The sequence below is a fragment of the Bos mutus genome, chromosome 25 (assembly GCF_027580195.1).
Source record: "Bos mutus isolate GX-2022 chromosome 25, NWIPB_WYAK_1.1, whole genome shotgun sequence".
NCBI lineage: Eukaryota > Metazoa > Chordata > Mammalia > Artiodactyla > Bovidae > Bos > Bos mutus.
Window position 1 is genome coordinate 28,532,059 of NC_091641.1, and position 24,864 is coordinate 28,556,922.

The following is a 24,864-nucleotide window of genomic DNA, read 5'->3' on the forward strand; positions in this document are numbered from 1 at the left end:
TGTCCTCAGCTGGGGGTAGGATTCTTCCTCCAGAGCATCAGTCTCTAAAAGAGACAGCTTGACAGTTAGTAGGACGTTCTCTTAAGAGACAATGCTGCTGCTGCTGCTGCTGCTAAGTCACTTCGTCGTGTCCGACTCTGTGCAACCCCATAGACGGCAGCCCACCAGGCTCCCCCGTCCCTGGGATTCTCCAGGGAAGAACTCTGGAGTGGGTTGCCATTTCCTTCTCCAATGCATGCAAGTGAAAAGTGAAAGTGAAGTCGCTCAGTCATGTCCGACTCTTAGCGACCCCGTGGACTGCAGCCTACCAGGCTCCTCTGCCCATAGGATTTTCCAGGCAAGAGTACTGGAGTGGGGTGCCATTACCTTCTCCGAGACAATGCTGGTGTCACTGAAAGATTTCTTTCTCTGCGTGTTTGGCTTGAGCAGTGATGCTAAAAGATGTTGACTTGGACCACCGGATCACGTGCGACCAGTTTCCTCTGACATTTTACAGTCTGCTGTTTTATAGGTCCAGCAGACGTTGCCTTTGTACAATGTTTAGTTTAACACTTTTATTTGATGTAATTTGATATGGTTCATTTGATGGAGACTGTTTAAATGAGCTGCTGACTTTCTTTCCTTTTGCCTTTCTTCCCCGCACCCCGCTTGTTTCTTGCGTTACATCTCTGAGAAGGAAAATGAGTTGGCTTTGGGACAAATGTCGGGTAATGCTCTATTTGTCAAGACATCAAGTGACTGGACTGGAAATTGCACGTGCACCCCTCTCCCCCACCCCGAGTGAAATGAAAATAGCTGGTGCTGCAGTGACTCCTCTACCCAGTGGTTGCCCTCTCATTTTACACAAGAGCTTTAGTGAGCAAAATAAACGAGCTTATTTTGTGAGCAATGTCTGCATGCTTCCTACCCTGGATGATAAAATTAGTTTTTTATGGCGCATAAATATGTATAATGATGAGCCCTTGCATACACGGTTCTCATGAAGTACTTTTTACTGCTGTGCCCTGAAGGAAATACCAAGACCATTTGCAAGAACAGTAGAGCTGGCAGTCGTTAAAGGTTTCAGTTTTCCTCTGGAAGGCTTGGGACTTGGAGTTAGGTGCAAATTAATTCACCACTCAAATCGTGTTGAGATGAGATTGTACTCGCCATCTCCGTATTCCGGTCTGCAATGGCATAAGAGGAGTGCAGTTTTGCTTGGAAATCTGTTCTTTGAGGTAAAGCTTTTTAGGAAGAGACGTGTGGTCTTGAACAAATGCACATGTTTACTCTTTAAATGAAATACTGAGTTTCTAGGTGGAAGAATGAAAAGTTTGGGGGCTGGAGGGTTTTCCTTTTGCTCAGGCAGAACCAGAGTAAGCACTATCCTTTTTTATGAAGACAGGCTGTAACATCAGAAATCCTTCTAGATCATTCAGGCCTGTGTGTATGTGTACAGATCTGACCTTACAGAAAATAAAGCTCTTGTATTCAGATACCTCATTATCTCACTCACCCCTAAGATGCGCGGATTCACAGGGTTTTCCTGATGGTGATCATGGTGTGTGGGGTCGGGTGTGACCTCGAGGCCCGAGGCCTGGGTAGCAGCTGCTTCTGCACTGCAGACGTGGAAAGGTTGTCCTTTGACCTGTAGCAGCGTGGCTGCCTTCTCTGCTCCTTCATCCTGGTTGCCTTCCTCAGTCCACCCAAAGCTCTTCTCAGAAAGCAACCTCATTTCTTATATCTGGACTCTGCCCCATTGCACGAAGCTATAATTTAATTAGCCCTTAGAGCATTGCCAAAAAATACCAACAAAAGCCTATGTCTGAGATCTTACATCTCGAGTTCTTGCACTAGAGGTGATTCAGGACGCGCGTCCTCATTTGTCCCTTAGAGGCTCCTGCGGGGACTGAGGCTCACTGTTTCACGTGAGGCTGTGGGAGGAGCTCAGGTTAAAAGCCCGATGTGAGGGGGTACGGGCTTCCCAGGTGGCACCAGTGGCAAAGAACCCGCCCGCCTGCCAGTGCAGGAGAGGTACGAGACGTGGGTTCAGTCCCTGGGTCAGGAAGATCCCCCAGAGGAAGAAATGGCAAGTCGCTCCAATATTCTTGTCTGGAGAATTCCACAGACAGAGGAGCCTGGCGGGATTGCACAGTTGGACACGACTGAAGTGATTTAGCTCACATGCACGTGAGGGGGTACCTGGCAGAGAGAAGGTGAGGCCTTTAGTGTAAGACTAGTAATGGGGAAACTTTGGGTCTGAATCTGTCTCTGCTCCCATGATGGCCAAGGGTGAGCCACTGGAGCAGGAAAAAGCTGCTTCCTCGTTCCCTGTGTGATAGGACCTGGTGCCTGTCCCCCAGACACCAAAGGATCAGAGGAGGCTGAGTGTGCCGTAACAAACACTTATTTTAGTCAGGAACCTTGTCCTTTTAAAAAGTAATATATTCTTATCCTGATTGAAGCACAAATTACCCACTCGTAATTCCACCAGCCAAAATAAAACAAAACTGTCATTTGGTGTATTTCCTGCTAATGTGTTTTCTATCTGTATTTCATGTATTAATTGAGATTGTACTGTTATATAATTTGGTAACTTAAAAAAATTCAATAAAGGATTTTTCAAAAGACGTTAACACCAGTGGTTAGCAGCGTGGCGTTGCTGGTCTTCAGTGGCGGGTCTGGTGAGCATCGTGGTCCACTTACAACCTAACCCGTGTGTCTGGCCTTCTGTCAGCTGCACACCCATTGCCCTGTACTGGGTATTACTGGTTTTTTGCCAGTTGTCTTTTTTTTTTTCTTTTAAATGTATTTATTTGGCTTTGCTGGGTCTTCATTGCGGCATGCGGGATCCTTAGTTGAGGCATGTGAACTCCTGTGGGATCATGAGTTGCAGCATGTGGGATCTAGTTCCCTGACCAGGAATTGAACCCAGGGCCCCCCTGCACTGGGAGTGCGGAGTCTTAGACACTGGACTACCAGGGAAGTCCTGCCAGTTGCTTCTTTGAGTGGCCCCCAGTGCAGGTCATTGATCCACTGTCTGTTTCTGCCATCACTTAGCAGCAGTGGAAACCATGCTGCTGCAGGAGCAAAACGAAATATTTTCTTTCATTTCTGAATAGAGTTATTGGCTTTACATTGTAGACTTGGTCATGCGGAATTTTAATGAACCGTAATGATCTTTTTGGTTCCCAGAGGTTTGCGCCTCTGTGCAAAATATTCCTAAGTCACCTTCAGGACTTCCTGTCTGCATTTTTGAATGTCACCTTTGCCCTTTATGTTTTCTTGAGCACAGCTGCATAAAGCAGGTTAATACCAGCACTGTTTGCCATCCATTTTCACATTGGACAACTGCAGATGATTCAGATAAGCCACAGTCCAAGACAAGCTCTTGTGTCATCAAAGAATATCCTTGGACCTTAGTGTACCTCTTTTGAGCTGCTAAATGTGTCTTGTGCTTGCCAGAATCTGGGTCTGAAGCTTGTTGGTAAGGTCGGAGAATTTTGACAAATTTGGAGAGTCTGTGTGTGTGTGTGTGTACCAGCCTTGGGGGCCGTATTTGTGACTAAAGCTTGTGATGCCAGAGGGGCTGCTTTGTTGCCAAGTCATAGAAAGGGTTGGACTTTGGCCAGTGAGTTGCCAAGAGAGTAGTTTATGCCATCTTTTTTTTACTTTCTTCTTCAAAATGAGGAAAACAGTGGTCAGCAGTTGTTTCCCCCAGTTGACCTCCTGCAGAGGACTCAGCTGTTTGCCACAGTTGATCTCCTGGTTTCAGGGAATGGTGGAAGCCTATGTTATCACTGCCTGGATGTTGAGGTAGTCCTTGACGTTTGTTGTGGTAGTTTTGTGTTTCTCTTAAGTCAAAATAACTTACTGCAAACAAATCGTTGAGACTAATACCTTTTTGGAGAAGTTGACACAAGTCATTATTACCCAGCTGATCAGTGAATCACCATTTGTGGAAATTAACACAGTCTTAAACATACTTTTTTTGTGTGAACCCAGTGACTTTCAGTTCCCAGGTTCCGCGTCAGTAGGACTTAGGTGGGTAGGGCCCAGGAATTTGCATTCCTATCAAGATGCCTGTCTGGGGAAACACATTTTGATAAGTGCTCAAGGTTCTAGGCTTCTAAGAAGCCTTATGTCTGAAATGAAATTCTGCTATGACTACAAGCCTTCTAACATAGTCTAGGCCACAGTGTCATACCGCCATGGTCAGAAAAGAATGTCAGCAGACGACTTTCCATGAGTACCATGCAGCATACGGGCAGCTGAGCTGGGTGGCTGTTTTGGACACAAAGGCATTGTCCACAGCCTATTCTGTGTAGCTTGTTAAGAGGCTGAGCTGAAGTCACCCAGTCTGCTGAGTGAATGACCCCAGAGTATGGTGTGCTCCACCCTTGGATCTGTCTGGATGTTTGAAAGCCACGCTAAACAACATCGCCAGTGTCATCATAGAACATTAAAAAACTGACAGATGCCCAAAAGGGTAGACTTTATTTTATAGCATCTAGAATGTGAACATGAGTCATGTAGTGTACTGGGATAGAATCCCAATGTACGATTGGCCCTTGTATCAGATGGGAACTTTAATTTTAGTCTTTGACAGAATCATTGTCAGTCCTTCAGAGAATAAGTGCAAAAATAGTGTTTCATCAGGAAGCTTGCAGGAACGTGGCCAGGGCCCCACACAGTCTTGTGTGTCTCTACCAAATTATAGCCGCCCTGAATCTTCACTGAAATAAAAATAACATTTCCTGCAAGCGATGGTCCGAGTGTGTTTCCAATATCTACAGATGAAAAGCCTTCTGGGAGAGACTGTTCTTCAATACAATTCACAGGGAAGGAGCATCCTTTCATGTGCTTGTCAGTATTTCTGCTCGCCTAGTGCATTTCTCATACGTTAAAATGAAAACTGTTTGGTCAGATGAGCCAAACATGAGGTATTTTATCAGATCATCCCAGGGTGTCAGTGTAGGCCATCTGACAGCCAGTCAGTATGAGGCGTGCATGCAATGAAATGTTTTAATTTTCCCTCAAAAGGGCAGGCGGGGATGCTTCCAGAGCAGTGGCCTGCAAACCGTCTGGCCTAAAAGGAGAGGGAGGCCCTCGGCGAGTTGACTTTGGGTCTGTTCCACAGACGCTCAGCTCCAGTTTTAGAATCGGTTTCCCAGTTGCATGGGGTACAGTCAGCCAAGTCACACACAGAATTGGTTTGCGTGTTCTTCCAGGGTTAGGGGTGATTTGCTTCTCTGTAAAGCCCAAACATGAAGGTGGAGGGATGAGTGAGAAGGGCTATAAATATAATTCATTTGGAAGGGGTTTCTATTTAGTTAAAGTATTGAGTAAGCAAACAAGGTAGTGTAGGATTAACTAACTTAAAAAAAATCTTTTGTTTCTGCTGAGAATAAATTTTTACTGAGTTTAAACAGAAATGACAACTTATAAGCGAGATGAAATATTAAAGGACAAAGAGCTAGTGTAATGCTTGACAAAATGTATCTTTAAAATTAAGAAAATATATATTTACATGGCAAGAGAACTGGGGAAGTCTGCTTTTTAAATGTCATCCTTGTTTGTCTTTATAGGACAATAGATTTTTAAAAGAAATAAAGCAGCTGCACACTCAAACTTGTGATTTTACTTTATATTCGTCTCCCCACAGCAGGTGGGGTAGTGCACAAGATATACAGGATTGATTCTACTGGTGTTTTCAGTTGAACTTTCTCTAAGAAAATCTCTAGTTATTATCCCTGAGGCTCTCAGATGTGGTAGCCTCTGTTTTCTTTTTTAAGTTTAAAAAATAATCACAAAAGGATTTTTGAAGAACAAAACTCAGTTTCCCAAAACCATTGGCTGTTTTTTTTCAGCACAGGGAGTGGGGAGTATTTTTTATTTTTGGTTTAATGATATTGGGTGTCTTACAAAGCTGTCACAATAGTATAAAATTTTGTGCTTTTTTTTAAAAATTAAAAATTGTCCTGCAAGTTACTGATGTTTTGAATTTTTTGAAAGTTATCTTGAAATTAATTCTGTTGGAATGATGAACTGTAATTTACCCAGCCATACATGTTGTTGAATCTGGAGGTTGATTTTGATTACTGATGCCTTTGAAGGTATAGCAGTGAACATCTTGTTGATTCAGTTTTTATTCTTCTGTTGAAATTTGGGTACACAATTTATTTTTTTAGTAGTTGATACGTTTCTTCAACTTTTACTGAAAGTTGTTTTGGGTTTTTTTTTTTTTTTTTGGTTTAGAGTTGGGAGCCATCTCTCAATTTACTAAATGGAGAATTGAGAATTATGTGAACCATAAAAATATTGATCCTTCTAACCCAGGACTAACTCATCAGGTTCTGGTTGTCAGTAGTAATAGCAACCACTTTCGAATGGAATCTATGCTTTTATATGTCTCATTGTTTTCTGGCATTGCAGGCGGTATCGATTAAACTGGGTGAACCAGCTACCAGATCCAGAATAGTACACTTGAGCCTAAATTAGTGAACTAAAAATAAATTTGGTTTCTTAGCCATAGGATTTGGTTTATTAAATTGTAGGCTAGGCAACAAGTCCTCAAACCGCAGAGTACCAGGACTTTGTTTTTTCTGGCGTTCACAGAACAGTAGTATTCATGCTGATGGTTCCATTTGTAAACTGGATCATGCCCTGCCTGGCTTTTGAATGCCTGGTAATAATGTGCCTTAATTGCAGGTCAGTGAAGCCAAACTAATTGCTTGTTGGGCAATTGGATTGCCTTTTTAATTTGCTGTATAATGCAGTCCCTACCAGAAATGCACAATATGCCGTTATCTAAATAAAACTCATTAAAATCATCTTACAGACAACAGAATGCCTGATATTTTGCCCACAATCTCGCAAATAAAAGCAAATTGAATGGCATTATGGAGAGCTGTAATTTAGAAGCACTCTTTTAAAAAGTGCCTTTGTATCCATTTTAAAAGTAGACATAAATGACTGCTATGGTTTCTATCAGTGTGATAGGTTTTTTGTTTGTTTGTTTTTACCAAGGATTATTTTACTTCATGCTTTTAATATGTTTTAGATGGGAGTAATGAAAGTTCACCCAGTAAAATTAGGACTCATCCAATGATGGCATTTCAGTTTAAAAAAAGAAGAAAAGAAACTGGTGACACATTCCTAGCTCACAAAACACCGGTCCGTAGGGATACCTTTTACGATTTGTGGGGACAGTTGTTCAAGGGGGTTAAGATGGTCGGCACGCTGTAGGACTCGTTTTCTCTCAGTTTCTCTGGACTAACAGGGCAGTTCAGCAGAGGACTTCGTTTTGACTCTTTGATGACTAATTTTATCCATTTAGCTAATATTTATTGAGTAACTCCTGAGTGCCACTGTTGTATGTGTTGGGGATACCAGTTTTTGTTTTCTATTTATAATAAATACTTTAGACTCAAGAAGTGTGCTCAGTCGTGTCTGACTAATATTTAGCTCTAGAGAAAGACGTGAAGTGGATCTTAAGACTCTTCAAAATGATTTTAGACATAAGGTAATATAATTAAGGAGCTTCTATGAAAGAATTTTCTAGATGTTTATATCAGTTGCTTTTTTTTTTTTAAATAGAAGTTAGTCCATTATCCATTTTCCTTTTCTTTTGGTAGGTTGTTTCTTATGAGAGTCATGGATATCCCCTATCTAAACTTGGAAGGACCAGACTGTAAGTGAATTTTTATTTTCTCATTGCATCTGCACATTTAAGTGTGTGGTCTGGAAAGGATAACAGGAACAGAATTACTGAAGAAAGAGCTTTATTCACTTAAAAATAGCCAGTGATTTTGCGGTTGATATGAATAGTATGCTTAAGTTAATGTTACCCTTGGGCCTTGATTAACCCATCTCTTTACTTACATTTTCCAGTTTATACATGAGTTGAATTTTAAAATATATATATCTTCTCATCATTACTTCATTTTCACTCAGCACTCTGAGTTCATGATTTTCTATAAATACATTGTGTATGTAATTGATTTCAAGATGTACTAGCCGTGACAATAACAGTACATTTTCTATTGTCCAAGTATTTGAGTATGTATATATTTAAGTTTTGTGGTTAGGTTTTTTTTTCTCTTTGAAGACCTCGGACAGCCATGCTGTTTGAGAGGTAGTTGTTGCTACTTCCGATTGTTCTTTTCCATTGCTGTTTTTGTAGCCTTGGTAAATTGCCTTAATATATGCCATAGGCATATAGAAACAGAGGAATTATACTTTATACAAAATGATAATAAACACTGCAGTAGAAGTTTGAGGACATACTGTGTTGCACTTCCTATTAGTTTTAATGCTCAAACCTGTCATCCTTGCAACAATTCTGTGAGCTGAGTCTCGTCATCCCCAGTTTATAACCATGAGTGGTTAGGTCTCTTGCTCTGAGTTGCACAGTCAAGTGGTGGGTGTGGGATTAGAAAACAAGATTGTGACTCAGGACTGCGTCTGTTCAAACAGTCCATTCAGTTTGGACAGTGCATTTTTTTTTTGTTTAAGTTAGATAAACATGGACATTAGGGCTCATTTAGTAATCGCAAGGCTTTCATAATGATTCTCCAAGTTAGCCTGGGCTCAGTTTCATTGACGAACCACTGGTCAGCTGTCCACTTTTCAGCCATCAACCTTTCATCAAAAATTTGTTTTGTAGTGCAGCCTAAACGTGATCACGTCCTCCACGTGACATTCCCCAAAGAATGGAAAACCAGCGACCTTTACCAGCTTTTCAGTGCCTTTGGTAAGTCAAGCATAAGTATAGATGTCCTTTTAGGGTCCTGCTCCTCTTACAGTCTAGGTGGTCAGAGTATATAGATGGCTTTAGCTTGGACATAAAAGAGGATTACTATGCAAAGTTTTCATCTCAGAGAGTTTTTGGAGCTTGGTATGCTGCTTTCTTATGCCAATATGATCTGAGGACTTTTTGGTAGCATCCCACAGTAGAGCACTGTTACTCATCTATATCCATGGAAATAGGGTTAGGGTTAGGGTAGGGTTCTAGCCCCTCACTGACGATCCATAGGGAGGAAGTCTAGGCTGAATCATTGTTAAGGTAAAATGGAAAGAGAACACCTGTTCCATAAGGGCAGGCAGTTGCTGCTTGATATCGTCCAGCAGACAAACACAGGTGTTTGAGGGGACTGAGTATGAGGTAGGTTCTTCTGTTACCTTTTTTATCAGGTCAGGTGATTAGATTAAATTGAACAGTCTTCTGATTAGGGTTTATAAAGGCCATTCTGATTGTAAGTCTTCAGCAGTGTCTTTTAATTTTAACAAATAAAGTATTTAAACTGTTCTGGAAATTCGTGATTAAAATGGAAGCAGCAAAAACCTGAATGTCCAATAATAGGCATGTTTAGTGAATGTTAACGTGTCTCCCCAACAGCTTAGTATGTAGCCGTTTTATAAAGAGTTGAAGAGTTTGTTAAAAGGTTGTTAAGTGTTTATATTTTAGCATTCAGAGTAAAAAGCAGATGCAAAGTAGAATTCCTATATAACTAACATCATTTTTGTTGAAATCAAACTGAAAGGATACACCGTGCTCTTATCACTAAATGTTTTAGATAGGATTTTTTTCTTCCTCTTTGTGCTTTTCAGTATTTCTTAAAATAAACATATATTAGCTTTTACAAGTACAAAACGTTGCTCAATTTTTAGGCACGTAAGTGTATGCAAGTATATTTCTGGCAAGTTATCCTAATCTTTGTAGATAGTCTAAATGACTTCTGAAATTCTAGCCCTGCTTTTTAATTTAAATGCAGTTAGATTTCACAGTACATTCCTTTGGTAAGCTTTGGATGTTGTTTCCCATCTTGTGTTGCTCTTACCCCTGTTTACTTAAACTTTAATTGGCTAAATTCAGCAGGATTCTCTGAGTAGAATATTTTTCATTTTAATTAAAGAAAGGTTAGCTGTGTGATATTGAACAGGTAACCTCTCTGTGTTTCCTCCTTGGAGATGATGATGGTGATGCTGCTGCCTCTTTAATGGGCTTGTCAGGATGATCAAATGAGCTGATCCATGGAATGCATTCAGAATAGTATGTGGCCTAGAGTAACTACTTGAGAAACGTTAAATATTGTTGTTGAGTCACTAAGTCATGTGCAGCTCTTTGCAACCCCATGGACTGTGGCCCACCAGGCTCCTCTGTCCCTGGGATTTCCCAGGCAAGAATACTGGAGTGGGTTGCCATTTCCTCCTCCAGGGGATCCACATCTCCTGCACTAGTAGGTGGATTCTTTTCCTGAGCCACCTGGGAAGCCCCCAAATACTATTTGTCTAAAAAAAACATACAGGGTAGAGAGCTAAGAAAGTAATGGTAGTGACTTCTGTAATTGAGAAAGTCCTGGCACCCCAAGGTGCAGCAGGAAGTGAAAGTTCTTTCCTGTGAAGGAGACTCAAAGCAATTTTCAAGTATTCCAAAGCCTTCAAAAATTTTAATAGATAATACATTTTTTCATCACTAAGTTTTGCTGATGTTTAGCCATTTAAAAAAAATTCCAGTCTTCTGTGTTTTTTCAGGAAGAGGGTAGTGTGTAGATCTCTGCTTGCCCCTGGTTTTCTCCAGCTCCTGGCCCTCTGCTCCTCTCCCACCTCTGTCCGCTCTCCTGCATTCCGTTCTGTTTGCGTTTCGCCTTTGCAGAGGACTTGTCTCTGTGTGTGAAAGTCATTTTGTGCCACTATACTGCTCTCTGTCCCTCCGTGTTTTTCTTTTCTGTATTGGTCTGTCTTGGTCTCCTCTCTCTGACCCCTTCTTCTCGTCCTTTATCCCCTACCTGTTTTTCGTTATTTGAGTTCTTTCCCTGGCCTTGAGATCAGCATTGACTTTTTCTTATTTCTTACACACATGTTCTCTGGTTTTTACTGTGATCTTTTTGAAAATATACCAGGTTCATGGACTTTTAGTCCTTTAGTTCGTGAGCCTGGCATAGTCCTTCATTTATTTAAGTCTTGCATTAGTTTTCGTTTGTTTGTTTATTTTCAGTCCTGACCCCAGCAGTGAGAGTGCCGAATCCTAACGACTAGACCACCAGGGAACTCCCTACTAATGATCTTGATTGAGAAAAAGTCTCTAACCCTGGCAGGAGATTGGGTTGAATGATAAACTGCCTCAGGATTTAATCCAGAAGGATCTTTTTTTGTTTGTTTTTAAAACAAACTTTAGAAGATTCTTCTGGTTTTCCTGGTTTATCTGCTTTCTTGAAGTTTCAACTGTAGTAGCTACTATGATAGATTTAAGTTTTATTTCTCTGTAGTGCTGAGATTTTGATCATCTTTTAAACTAACACCTCATCTCTCTTTAAATTGATGGATGTTCTGAAACAGATCAGATATATAAATGGAATCTGGTAGCTACCTAAATGGCTAAATGCTGGCTTTGCTTTTAATTCACGACTTCAGGTAACATTCAGATATCTTGGATTGATGACACATCAGCATTTGTTTCTCTCAGCCAACCTGAACAAGTGCCGATTGGTAAGTGTGTTGGTTAAAAGGGGGAGCTTGCCCACTCACCAGTCTAGATGCTGTGCTGTTCAGTCCGCTGATTCACAAGCACTGCTGCCTGGTTTGTTTTGAGCTTGTCTCTAAAATAAAGGAAGTAATTAGTAAGTATCGCATGTAGATGAAAAAATAAGACAAATGTATAGATTCTTTAGATATACTTTATCATATATTTTTCATTTTTCTGTTCCCTTCCTATAGCCCTTTTTCCAAAATGATTTGTATGTTTACTTTGAAAGAAGTAGCAAGTTGAGAGGAATGGGGAATACCAGATGGTGATTCCTATATTGACCTGTTTGCCTCTATACTTTTCCCATTTATTTTATAACTTTTTGTGATTCACTTATTTCATTAAACTGGTATCAAATACTTGTTTTTACAGCAAATAAACTGAAAGATACTCTAGTTGCTTCTAAATTAGGATTGTAAAAAAGTCAATACCAACTCTCTTATTGTTGGACCCTAAATAATTTTGATTTTAACCATCACAAAACATCCTATTTTCTTAGGATGCAAAGCTATTGAAGAAAATATGTATTGTTCAGCTACTTCTTCACATAGATTTCAAGTTCCCTGGTGCAAATAATAAAAATGTATGAAAATGTTAAGTATGCTGATTAACATTTTCTTCTTATTAAATGAAGTGCCACAGGCTAAAAGTATACAATTCTGACTGATGCATGAGTAGAATATAAGCAGTTCTATATGAAAATTTCTACAAATACACAAATTCAGGTCAAATACTTTTTGGTATTTAAAAAAAAAGTATATAACCATCACAGGAATATATGCCGTTATAGAAATGGAAAGTTTAGGCTCTGGAGTCATATTGCTGCACTACCTATAGTGTGACCTTGGGCAGGTTCTTTAATAAGCTGCTGCTTATCTTTATAAACTGAGGACGATGTTACGGATTTTCTAGGATTGTTGTGAGGATTACATGAGATGATTATGTATACAAAGCTGGCATTGCTTTGAACTTTTATGGTGGTTATTTTGAAGTAGATTTCCATATGAAAGGCACTGCAGGAGCTTATGACACCAGGAACAGTACTGGATACAAGGTGTGAATTATATTGCTATTAATAGTTACATGTTCTCATATTTGCTTATTTGTGACCCATCTCCCCACAATCCTTAGAAAGACAGTTTACATGGAATCCGAAGGGAATGGGTTATTAGAAAGCTAAGGATGACTTCAAGTGTGGGGCAAGGACCCTGAGATTAAGATGGTTGTGAGACTTCAAGGAATTAGGCCATGCAATGGGAGCGAAGGGGATGCACAGGCTTTAAAGTCACACTGACATGGGAACTAGCCTGCCTCTGCCACCTGTCAGCCACGCACCTCGAGGCATGTCACATAAATTCTAAGCCACAGGCTCCTCACTTGAGAGATGGAGATGATGATAGTTACTTTGTAAGATGATATCACACATTATCTATTTAATTCGGCTGCTCTGGGTCTCAGTTGTGGCACTCGGGATCTTTGATTTTGGTGTGGCATGCAGGATCTTTAGTTGCAGCGTGTGACTCTTTGCAGCTTGTGGGATGTAGTTATCCAATCAGCGGCTCCCCAGCCCCTGCATTGGGAGCTCGGAGTCTTAGCCCCTGGACCACCAGGTAAGCCCCAAGATCACAGATTTTAAGTTCCCAGCAAAGAGCCTGGCACTCCACCAGCAGTGCCTGACAGTTGGTAGTAATTATCATGATACTGCTTGGCCTCCATTGCTGTGAACAGTAAACATAAGTGTGTGTAAATCTGGAATCTGTAAGACACTAGTGAGTAGTATTTACTTGAAAATGCAAGCATAATTCCTTGTTTATGGGTAAGAGGTGTCAAAGCCTCTTTTAACGTTCCTGTTATACTGTATTTGATGTCCCGTAATGATTATTCCCTTACTTATTTTTGCATCTTTCAATAGTACAGTAGCTTTTAAGCTCAATATTTTATTCAGTGATAGCTGAAATCAGGAAGCTAGATTTCAGAATCACATAGCCACAGAAGTCCTCTGATTTGTTCATTGCCCGTCTTATTCACCACTGGGGGCTTCCCTGGTGGCCCAGATGATGAAGACTCTGCCTGCAATGCAGGAGACCTGGGTTTAATCCCTGGGTCAGGAAGATCCCCTGGAAAAGGGAATGGCTACCCACTCCAGTATTCCTGCCTGGAGAATTCCATGGACAGAGGAGCCTAGTGGGCTGCAGTCCATAGTGTTGCAAAGAGTCAGACACGACTGAGTGACTGGACACAAACACATTCACCACTGATTGCCTTCTCATGCCTGGCATGTGAATGGGCCATGTCGGGAATTGGCCAAGATGAAATTGTGACTTTTTACCTTTTTTCCTCCTAGGTTAAGAAGTTAGGTGACTTTTTTTTTAATTCCTTCTCTTCTTTATTTTTTATTTATTTTATTATGATGGTTATTTTTATTTGGGGATCTTTGTTGCGGCCTGTGGGCACTCTCTAGTTTTGGCGCACTGGGACTGTTCTGTAGTTGCAGTGTGCTCACTCCTTGCAGTGGCTTCTCTTGTTGCAGAGCACGGGCTTTAGAGCCTGAGGGCTTAGTAGTTGTGGCACGTGGACTTAGCTGCCCAGCCAGGGATCACACCTGCGTTCCTCCTTTGGAAGGCGGATTCTTAACCACTGGACCACCAGGAAAGTCCTGTGACTTGTCTTTTGACACATGCGGCTTTACTAAGCAAGTCTAATATTCCACCATAGTCTCTCTTCTGACAGAAAAGACAACTCAACGTAAATACCTGGCCATTTGCACGTACTGTGCCTGTGACTGCAGTTTTCTTGGCCAGGAGCCGTCTTGTACTCAACCATCCTCTCCCTCCAGAAGCCTGGCTCTGTCCTACCTCCATCCTCAGCTCAGCCTCGACAAACGTGTCTCCAGGCTCCCTTTACAGCGGTTTGGACCCCGTTCCCTGTACGGAGCCTGGTACCCTTTCTTAGCATACCTTGCTTCCGTGGCGGTCTTCCCAGATGGACTGCAGACTCTCTGAGAGCAGGGACCTTATCTCTTGTTTGCCATTGTGTTTTCAGGGCTTCGAGTTGTAGTGTCTGATGTTAGAAGTGTATGTTACGTAGTTGTTGAGCTGAATAAATGCCATTCAAGGTGTCATGACTTAGAAATGCCTTTTTGCACTTGCTGGGTGTATCTCGTGTCTCAGGCCTTGTGCTGTGATTTCTGAAGCGATGCAAATGTTTCACTGAAAGACAGTATAGAATTTGTTTTCTATCCTGGTGATTTTACCGATGAGCAAGACCCAAGGTATTTAATATGCTGCAAATCCTGTTAATGTTATCTTAAACAAATTACTTATTCATTTCAGCGGAAACACAGGGCCTGTTAGATCAATAACGTAACATTGGAAAAATCATTAAATGCCTGTTTATATAGCAGCTCATAATGGCTTCTTTGGCTCAGTTACAAACTATTTTTGATTTACATTTAAGGAGTTGCTTTTTTACTGACACCTGTCTTTTTTTTTTTTTTTTTCTTCATCATACTGAGTCTAATCAAGATTTCTTCAGAGCATTTTCATGACTATGACAGCTCTTTCTCAGGTCTATCAAAATGATTAAAACTCTTCTCCTGAGTGTCATTTAGTTTGATTCCTGTTGCTTTTTGTTTCTTCACATTCTTCCCCTCTGTCTGGGAAGACAGCCTGTGGGCAGCGTGGGACTTGATGCCATGGAGGAGATCACTTAGCTTCATCGTTTGAGAATTTTTCTCAGAGTCATTGAATAAGAAATCACCTGTAATGGTCACATCTGAATAACTCAGACATATTTAGGATTTTTATATACCTAATGCAGTCTTGTTAAATGGGGGAAAGAGCTCAACAATATTTCAAATGTACTGGCTCTTCCTAGTCTTACTCTCAATATTTAGACATTGTCTTATGTGTCCTTAGGCTCCTCTGTCCATGGAATTCTCCAGGCAAGAATACTGGAGTGGGTAGCAATTCCCTTCTCCAAGGGGATCTTCCTGACCCGGGGATCGAACCCGTTTCTCCTGCAGTGCAGGCAGATTCTTTATAGTGTGAGCTACGAGGGAAACTCCTTAAATACATTATAAGGCATTATCCCTCTGCGTATAATTGTTATAGAAATAGCTTGAGGAAAATTAGCTTTTCATTTGTTTTGAAAGTCAGAGGTTGGAGCACACCATGAATACTACAGAGAAATTTTAAAAAACAAAAATTGATGAAGGCCCTAGGTCAAAAAACCTAGTGGTTATTTTGTAAAGCTAGCCCTCCTTCAGGGATTTACAGAAATTCCTGATACGCTGCCTTACGAGCTTGTTCACAATGAGTTTATGGGGATGGGTAGGTACCTGGTTTTACAGCTTCACTCAGTCCCTAGTATGAGTGTGTTTATGTTAAATCATCCTTTTAAAAGCCCAGCTTGTGATTGTGCTGAACAGATAAACATCAGAGCTGTGATATGGTTTTTGAAGTGATTATTTAGTACTGGATTTCTGAAGAGGCTGCTTATAACTTTAAACTTTACCTGTGCTTTTTGTTAGCCTTTTAAAGTTTACCGAATCTGTAGAGGTACTCGTCTGTGGGATTGATTTGTGTTCTCGTTTTTCCTCAGTCACTCTAGGTTCCTGACTTTGTTGCTCTTTTCAAAGAACCAGCTTTTGGCTGACTTCATTTTTCTATGTTGTTTGCTGGCATCTATTTTGTTGGTTTCTGCTTTGTTGTTTTCTTTCTTTTTTTTTTTTTAAGTTGCTTTGGATTTACTTTGCTCTTCTTTTCCAGTTTCTTGAAGTAGAGTTATGTGCTTTTTTTTTCCCCCTGTCTTCTAAAATATTTTTGAGCCTGGCTTCCAGTAGCTTAGCAGTACAGCCAGTGATCAATCAGATGTGCTTGAGCACCTTGAACCAGTAAGGCTTTCTGCTTTTGCCAAGAAGGTCTGGGAATGTTCAGCATCCCGCCTTCAAGCAGTTCATAAGTCTGCCCCAGTGTTCACTTTGGGGTGGACCTTCTTTCTCCAGTGTGAGTGCAGAAAGCTTCACGCCCAGCCAACAGTATGTATGTAGCTAAGACCCTGTCCCAGTCATTGATTTTGACCTCTTTTTGGTTCTAATACAAGCATTTAAAGCTATAAGTTCCCCCAAAGCACCGTTTCAGGTACATCCATCAGCTGTACTTTGTGTTTGCATTATTGTTAAGTTAGACACGTTTTCTAAAGGCTCCTTTAACCAGGGATTATTGGGAAGGCTGTTGTTTAATTTCCAAGTACTTTGAATTTTCCTAGATTTCTTATTGTCACTACTTTATAATTTAATTGTGTTGTGATTAGAAATTTTACTATGATTTCAATCCTTTTAAATGCAGTGAAATTTGCTTTATAGCCTCACATAAGATATGACCTGTCTTGCTGAACGTACTGTGTACACTTGTAAAGAATGTAAACGCTGCGGGATAAGGTTTGGTCTATCAATATCACTGTTGTTCAGATATTGTATCTTTACTGAGTCTTATTTAGTAATTCTATCCATTTTTGAGAGAAGGTGTTAAACTCTTGGATGATTGTGGAAATGTCTCTTTGCCCCTTTCATTTTGTCATTTTTCATGTCATATATTTTGAAGCTGTTATAATTGTTTTGAATTTCTGGTAAATTCATTCATTTGTCATTATGAAATGCCTGTCTTCATCTTCTGTGTTACTGTTATTTTTAAGTCTAATCTGATATTAATGTAGTTAGTCTTTTTTATGTTTGGCAAATCCTTTGTGGTGTATCCTTTTTCTTCCATTTACTATGAGCCCATCTATGTATACATAAAATAATCTCTTGTATTTGCAGACAGTGCATAGTTGGGTCTTGCTTTTTAAAAAAATCCATTCTGATAACTCTGACTTTTTATTGGAGTATTTAGTCCATTGATGTTTAGTGTAATTATTTCTATGCTTAGGCTTGTCATTTTAAAGTTTGTTTTTTGTTTATTCACTCTGTTTTTTATTCCTTTGTTTCCCCCTTTCCTGTCTTCTTTTGGATTATTTGAAAAATTTAAAAGAATTCCATTTTAATTTTTCTGTTGGCTTTTTAGTGTTATATACCTATTTGCTTTAGAAATTTCAACATATATTCATAACTTTTCACGGTCCTCTTAGAGTTCATGTTCTTATATAGAGGGTGGAAACCTTACCTATATATAGGTAGAAACCTTTGTATATATATTCCACAGAATTCAGTACATTTAAATAGGTCCATTTACTCTAATTCCTTACTGTCTTTCTGGCTGTGACTGGCACAGGTATCATTACAAGTGCTCTGATTATAAATCCCACAGAATGGTGTTATAGTTTTGCTTTAAGTAGTCATATGTATTTTAAGAAATTAAAAGGATGAACTTTTGTATTTTCCCAGATAGTTACCGTTTCAAATGTCTTCATTCATTCCTGAAGATCCAAGTTTCTTTAGGGTATCATCTCACTTCAGCCTGAAGAACTTCTTTAGTATTTCTTATAGTGCTGGTGTGGTGGCAACTATTTCTCTTGGTTTTTCTTTATCCGAAAATGTCTTTTTTTGCCTTCATTCATGTAGAACATTTTAGCTAGGTATAGAATTCTGGGCTTTTCTTTCAGCATTTAAAGATGTTCCACCGTCTTCTGGCTCCCATGGTTTCTGATGACAGGGTTGCAGTCATTTGAATCATTGTTGCCCTCTGTGTAATGAATTGTTTTTCTCTGACTACTTTAAAGATTTTTCTCTCTACCACTGATTTTTTTAGAGTTTGAGTATGATGTACATAGGCATGGCTTTCTTGAATCTATAGATTTATGTCATTTATCAGGTTTGGGTAGTTTTTAGACATTATTTGAATGTATTTTTCCTGTTCTGTATTCTCTTACCTCTTCTTTTGGGGCTTCAGTTACCTATATATATAGGAGACCTTTTGATTTTGTTCCTATGTTTCCTGATGCTCTGTTCATTTCTTTTCTACCTTTTTTTCTCTCTTCTTTAGATTGGATCATTTCTGTTGACCTACAAGATCACTGACTCTTCCTCAGTCATCATCATTCTGCTATTAAGCCTGTCCAGTGAATTTTTAATTTTATATATTTTTTAGTTCTGTATTTTCATTCAGTTTATTTTTCACTTTTTCTATTTCTCTGTTGAGATTTTTTATTTTGAGCCTATATACCTTTACTTTGATGAACATATTCAGAATAGCTAGTTTAAAGTCTTTGTCTAGTAATTCCAATGTCTGTGTCATCTAAGCATTGGTACCTGTTGATTACCTTGTTTTTGAGACTGGGTCACATTTTCCTGACTCCTCATATATTCAGTAACTTGGGGTTGTTTTCCTGGACAGTGTGACTATTCTTTTGTGGTGACTTTGGATTCACTTATATTCCTCAGTGTGTTGCTGTTTTTGTTTTAGTTTTAACAGGCAGTTAGCTTAACTTCAAAGCCTCTCATGCTTGTGGTGGGAAATAGCTTAGATATTAGCAGTTCAGACTGCTTTCACTCTGCCACATGCATGGCCAGGGATCAGCCAGTTGTGCTGTGTGTGCTCAGGCACTTTTCAGTCATGTCTGACTCCTGGGCGAGGGTATGGATTGTAGCCCACCAGCCTCCCCTGTCCATGGGATTCTCCAGGCAAGAATACTGGAGAGGGTTGCCGTGCCCTCCTCCAGGGGATCTTCCCAACCAAGGGATTGAACCTGTGTTTTTTATGTCTCCTTCGTTGGCAGGCGGGTTCTTTACCAGTAGTGCCCCTGGAAAGCCCCACATTGGGGTGCCCAAACCCTGGGTTCCTCTTTCTAGGATTCCTTCGTCATTCCATATTGCCACTGATTACCCCTTGCTCCCCCAATCCCCAGCCCCCTGACCCCTCCGATGAGAAAGACATGGGATTTCTCTATCAGAGTTTTAATTCCTCTTTGCCCTTTTTACTACAGATTCCCTTTAGGGCAAAGTCACATTAAAAAAAAAAAAAAAACACAAAAACCCAGGAAATTCACTCTATGCTAGTTTGCTTCCTTCAAGTTTTGACTCCCCTCCAGTATCTCTCTATTTCTGTCCCAGGGCCCTTAAATACTTGCTTTTAGCATTTTCCCCCAGAGCTTATGTTGTCATCAGTGGAAAGGTCAGCTTGTTAGGAGCTTATTCCTCTGTCTTGGAGGTGGAATGCTTTTACCTTTGCTTTTCACTTGTTGCCCCTATAGCATCTGCTTTTGATGCAAAACTTCCTGCTGTACTATGCCATACTTGAACTACGTCTTTCTCTTTGTTTAATAACATTTTAAGAGAATCTAATGTTAGTGCAGTAACAACCTGTCACTTACTTCCTCTAATCAGTTAAAAAGTTTCAGTTCAGTTCAGTTGCTCAGTCGTGTCTGACTCTTTGCAACCCCATGGACTGCAGCACGCCAGCCCTCCCTGTCCATCACCAACTCCCGGAATTTACTCAAACTCATGTCCATTGAGTCGGTGATGCCATCCAACCATCTCATCCTTTGTCGTCCCCTTCTCCTCTTGCCTTCAATCTTTCCCAGCATCAGAGTCTTTTCAAATGAGTCAGCTCTTCGTATCAGGTAGCCAAAGTATTGGAGTTTCGGCTTCAACATCAGTCCTTCCAGTGAACATTCAGTACTGATTTCTTTTAGGATTGACTGGTTGGATCTCGTTACAGTCCAAGGGACTCTCAAGAGTCTTCTCCAACACCATAGTTCAGAAACATCAACTCTTTGGCGCTCAGCTTTCTTTATAGTCCAACTCTCACATCCATACATGACTACTGGAAAAACCATAGCCTTGACTAGACAGACCTTTGTTGGCGAAGTAATGTGTCTGCTTTTTAGTATGCTGTCTAGGTTGTCATAACTTTTCTTCCAAGGAGTAAGTGTCTTTTTATTTCATGGCTGCAGGCACCGTCTGCAGTGATTTTGAAGCCCCCCAAAATAAAAAGTTTAGTTCCTTTTAAATACCACGCATATACTGATAGACAATATCCTGACAAATGATTGGTGTTTTTGCTTCTCTCTGTGGTGCTTTTCATAGTTGGCTAGTGTGTTTCTGTATATTTATTCTTCTCAAGAAATGCACAGAACAGTCAAGAACCAAAAAATAAGTGATATTTTTCCTTTCTTGGTAATTTTCCTAATCTTAAATGGTATGTGGGTTCAACAGTTATCTTGAATTATAAATTATGGCAATAAATAAATGAGTTCAACTACAACATGCCTTTTTAAAATAAAAATCCTTTTAAATCAGCTTGTTCCGAGGGAGAGGATAGATGACAACTTTTGGTTAAAATTATACATGATTTTTATGCCGTAAGTGCTGGATCCTGAAAGCAGTGTTCTGTTTTGTTTTTTGACCACACCACGCAACATGTGGGATCTTAGTCCCCTGACCAGGGATTGAACCCATGCTTCCTGCAGTGGAAGTGGGGAGTCCTAACCACTTCCAGGGAAGTCTTTATATTTGTTTTTATACAGGACAAGATTTTTTTTTTTAATAGTAGTGGCTTATTGAGTACTTCAGTTTGGTAAAGGGAAATCATTATTAGTATGAAGCATGCATGTCTAGGGACTGTGGCCAAAATCTTAAAATTAAAAAAAAAGCATGCATGTCTATATGTTATGTTTTGATATCTTCTCCTTTGAAAACTTGTAAGAGCAACTGACTCTTTTTATTCCCCCTGTAAATCACTTAATCCACAAAAGGCACTGTGGAAATTTTTGATAATATTTATTAGGAACCTTCTTGTTTGCCTAATTCCCTTATGTGTTTAATCTTGAGAGTTAGCGGTCTTATGCACCTCTGCTGTGAAATCTGTATCAGTCAGATTTATTTAAGAGTGTGACGGTAACTTGGACTCTTCCTAATTAAGGCATTAGCTGGTGTAAGAATAGGGCGGAAAGTTTCCTGACTGCCAGATAAGGCTTCCCAAGTTCTTAATAGAATTACCAGTGTTAAAGCAAGCAGTGAGGAAGTGAGTCCTGTGGGAGTGAGAATGTCACCAGGAGAAACGCAGTGCTTATGCCTCAGAGGCTGGATCTTTATCTTCTGTTCAAGGAACTGGGTTCGACCTTTGTGTTTAAGGGGCCATGTTATATCTGGTTCGAAGACTTTGCTTTGTGATGCACTGGCCGAATATTCAGGAAACCCATCAAATTTAGTTGTCATGTCATTTGTTAAAATATTGCTTTTGTTTTGCTCTCCTGCTTCCAATTTTAGAAGTAAATCAAACTCACTATAGAAAATGTGAGAAATATCTGAAAATATAAAGGCAAAAACAGTTCAACCATGGTCTCACCATCGAGATATGAATGCTAGCAGTATTTTGGTTAGTGTTTCCTGTCAGTTGTTGTACTCTGTCTGGGTGAGTATTTTTATAATGTTTTTAATACTAGAGACCTGACTTTAAATGCGTTTTTTAAAAACAATCATATATTTATTTTAGACTTTTGGCTGTGCTGAGTCTTCCTTGCTGCACGGACTTTTCTCTAGCTGAGGTCGCAAGGCTACTCTCGAGTTGTGGTGCGTGGCTTCCCGTTGTGGTGGCTTCTCTCGTTGCAGAGCACCAGCTCCAGGGAGCTCAGGCTTCAGCAGTTGCGGCTCGAGGACTCCAGAGCACAGGATCGGTAGTTGTGGCGCACAGGCTTAGTTGTTCCGAGGCATGTGGGATGGGATCTTCTTGAGAGCCCATGTCTCCGGCCATTGGCAGGTGGAATTTTTACCACTGAGCCTCCAAGGAAGCCCTAAATGGTTTTTAGGCCTGCTTTTTTATTTAACATTATTTCACAAGCACTTCCCATGCCATTACACATTTTTCTACAAGTTTCCTTTTAATGGATGCACTATATTTCATTGTATAGATATATATAACTTATTTAACTGGAATCCCTTCTGGATTATATAAGTTATATCCACATTTTTACTATTTTTAAATAGCTTCTTTAATGAGCATCTTTGCCTTTATCTCTGATTATTTTCTTAAAAGAAATTCTGAAGACGTGAAATCGTAATGATGATCTTAAAGAAAAAAATCTAAAAAAAGTCATTTTTTCCTCTTATTGAACAGTGATAATTTTTGTTAATAGAAAAGTTTTAAAGTACCAAAAAATTAAGAATTTGTATAGCATCCCTCTCATTATTAACAGATAATGCAGTAGCATTTGAGATGTACTTTTGAATTGTGTATATTTAAGTATGTATTCATCTTATAGTATTTTATGCTTTGTGTATTGTTTTACTGTGTTCTTTTAACAGTGCTTCATGTCTATGTAATAAACTCTTTATATTTTTTTGTGTTTAGTTGAACATTTCATCATGAATATATCATCATTTATTTAACCAGTTCTGTGCTGGACATTTATACGGTTTTAGGACTCTTTACTCCTATTTCGAAATAAGCTTTTACTTATTTTTCAGATTGAGATTAGAATTGTTCTGGTAGGGTCACTCAAAAAGTCCACTTGGATTTTTCACTGCTATTTTAACAAATTAATTCCATTGATGTCTTTATTTTGACATATTCAGTCTCCAGTGAGGTATACGTATCTTTTCCTTTACTCAGATGATTTTGTGCATCTTTGAATGTAATTTTGTGTCTTGTGGTTCTTGTGTTTATCAACATTCTTTTCAGGGTTACACAGAAGAAGTTATAAAGCAGGTTCCATTGCGTCTGTCCCAGAGAACAAACAGGCTCCTTTGTCCTCTGTGTCTCCCGGAGTTTTCTCAAATTCATGTCCATTGAGTTGGTCATGCTGTCTAGCCATCTTATCCTCTGCTGCTCCCTTCTCCTTTTGCCTTCAGTCGTTCCCAGCATCAGGGTCTTTTCCAATGAGTAGGCTCTTTGCAGCAGGTAGCCAAAGTGTTAGAGCTTCAGCAACAGTCTTTTCAGTCAATATTTAGCATTGATTTCCTTTAGGATTAACTGATTTGATCTCCTTGCAGTCCAAGGGACTCTCAAGAGTGTTCTCCAGCACCACAGATTGAAAGTGTCAATTCTTCAGCACTCAGCCTTCTTTATGGTCCAACTCTCACATCAGCATATGACCACTGGAAAAACCATAGCTTTGACTAGATGGACCTTGACAAGCAAAGTGATGTCTCTGCTTTTTAATATGCTGTATAGGTTTGTCATAGCTTTCCTTTCAAGGAGCAAGCATCTTAATTTCAAGGCTGCATTCACCATTTGCAGTGATTTTGGAGCCCAAGAAGATAAAATCTCTCACTGTTTCTACTTTTTCCCCTTCTGTTAGCCATGCTATGATGGGACCAAATGCCATGATCTTAGTTTTCTGAGTGTTGGTTTCAAGCTAGCTTTTTCAGTCTCCTCTTTCACTCTCATCAAGAGGCTTTTTAGTTCCTCTTCATTATCTGCCATTAGAGTGGTATCATTTGCATATCTGAGGTTGTTGGTATTTCTCCCAGCAACCTTGATTCCAGCTTGTGATTCATCCAGCCCAGCATTTCACGATGTACTCTGCATATAAGTTAAATAAGCAAGGTGACAATATATAGCCTTGTCATACTCCTTTCCCAATTTTGAATTGTTCAGTTGTTCCATGTCTGGTTCCAACTGTTACTTCTTAACCTGCATACAGGTTTCTCAGGAGACAGGTAAGGTGGTCTGGTACTCCCCATCTTTTTTAAGAATTTTCCACAGTTTGCTGTGATCCACACAGTGAAAGGCTTTAGTGTAGTCAGTGAAGCAGAAGTAGATGTTTTTTTGGAATTCCCTTGCTTTCTCTATGATCCAATGAATGTTGGCTATTTGATCTTTAGTTCTTCTGCCTTTTCTAAACCCAGCTTGTACATCCAAAACTTATTGGTTCACATACTGCTGAAGCCTAGCTTGAAGGATTTTGAGCATAACCTTGCTAGCATGTGAAATGAGTGCAGTTGTATGATAGCTGGAAAATTCTTTGGCATTGCCCTTCTTTGGGATTGGAATGAAAACAGACCTTTTCCAGGCCTTTGTCCACTGATGAGTTTTCCAAATTTGCTGACATATTGAATGCAGCACTTTACAGCATCTTCTTTTAGGATTTTAAATAGCTCAGCTGGAATTCCATCAACTCCACTAGCTTTGTTGGTAGCAATGCTTTCTAAGGCCATCTTGACTTCACACTCCAGGATGTCTGGCTCTAGGTGAGTGACCACACCATTGTGGCCTTCCAGGTCATTAAGGCCTTTTTTATACAGTTCTTGCCACCTCTTCTTAGCATCTTCTGCTTCTGTTAGGTTCTTATCGTTTCTGTCCTTTGTTGTGCTCATCCTTGCATGAAATGTTGCTTTGATTGCTCTAATTTTCTTGAGGAGATCTCTAGTCTTTCTCACTGTATCGTTTTCCTCTATTTCGTTGCATCATTCATTTAAGAAT

The 24,864-nt window shown here is 39.8% G+C and overlaps 1 protein-coding gene across 5 annotated transcripts in view; it reads left to right on the top strand.

The window, feature by feature from the left end:
- PARN (poly(A)-specific ribonuclease) overlaps positions 1-24,864 on the top strand; it is a 179,399-nt gene that overhangs the window by 51,575 nt on the left and 102,960 nt on the right. For all 5 annotated transcript variants that reach the window (XM_005906343.2, XM_070362222.1, XM_070362220.1 and 2 more), the window contains 3 exons: positions 7,617-7,672; positions 8,648-8,734; positions 11,395-11,469. In XM_005906343.2, the coding sequence (XP_005906405.1) occupies positions 7,617-7,672; positions 8,648-8,734; positions 11,395-11,469 (218 nt within the window). The remainder of the gene's footprint in view (positions 1-7,616; positions 7,673-8,647; positions 8,735-11,394; positions 11,470-24,864) is intronic.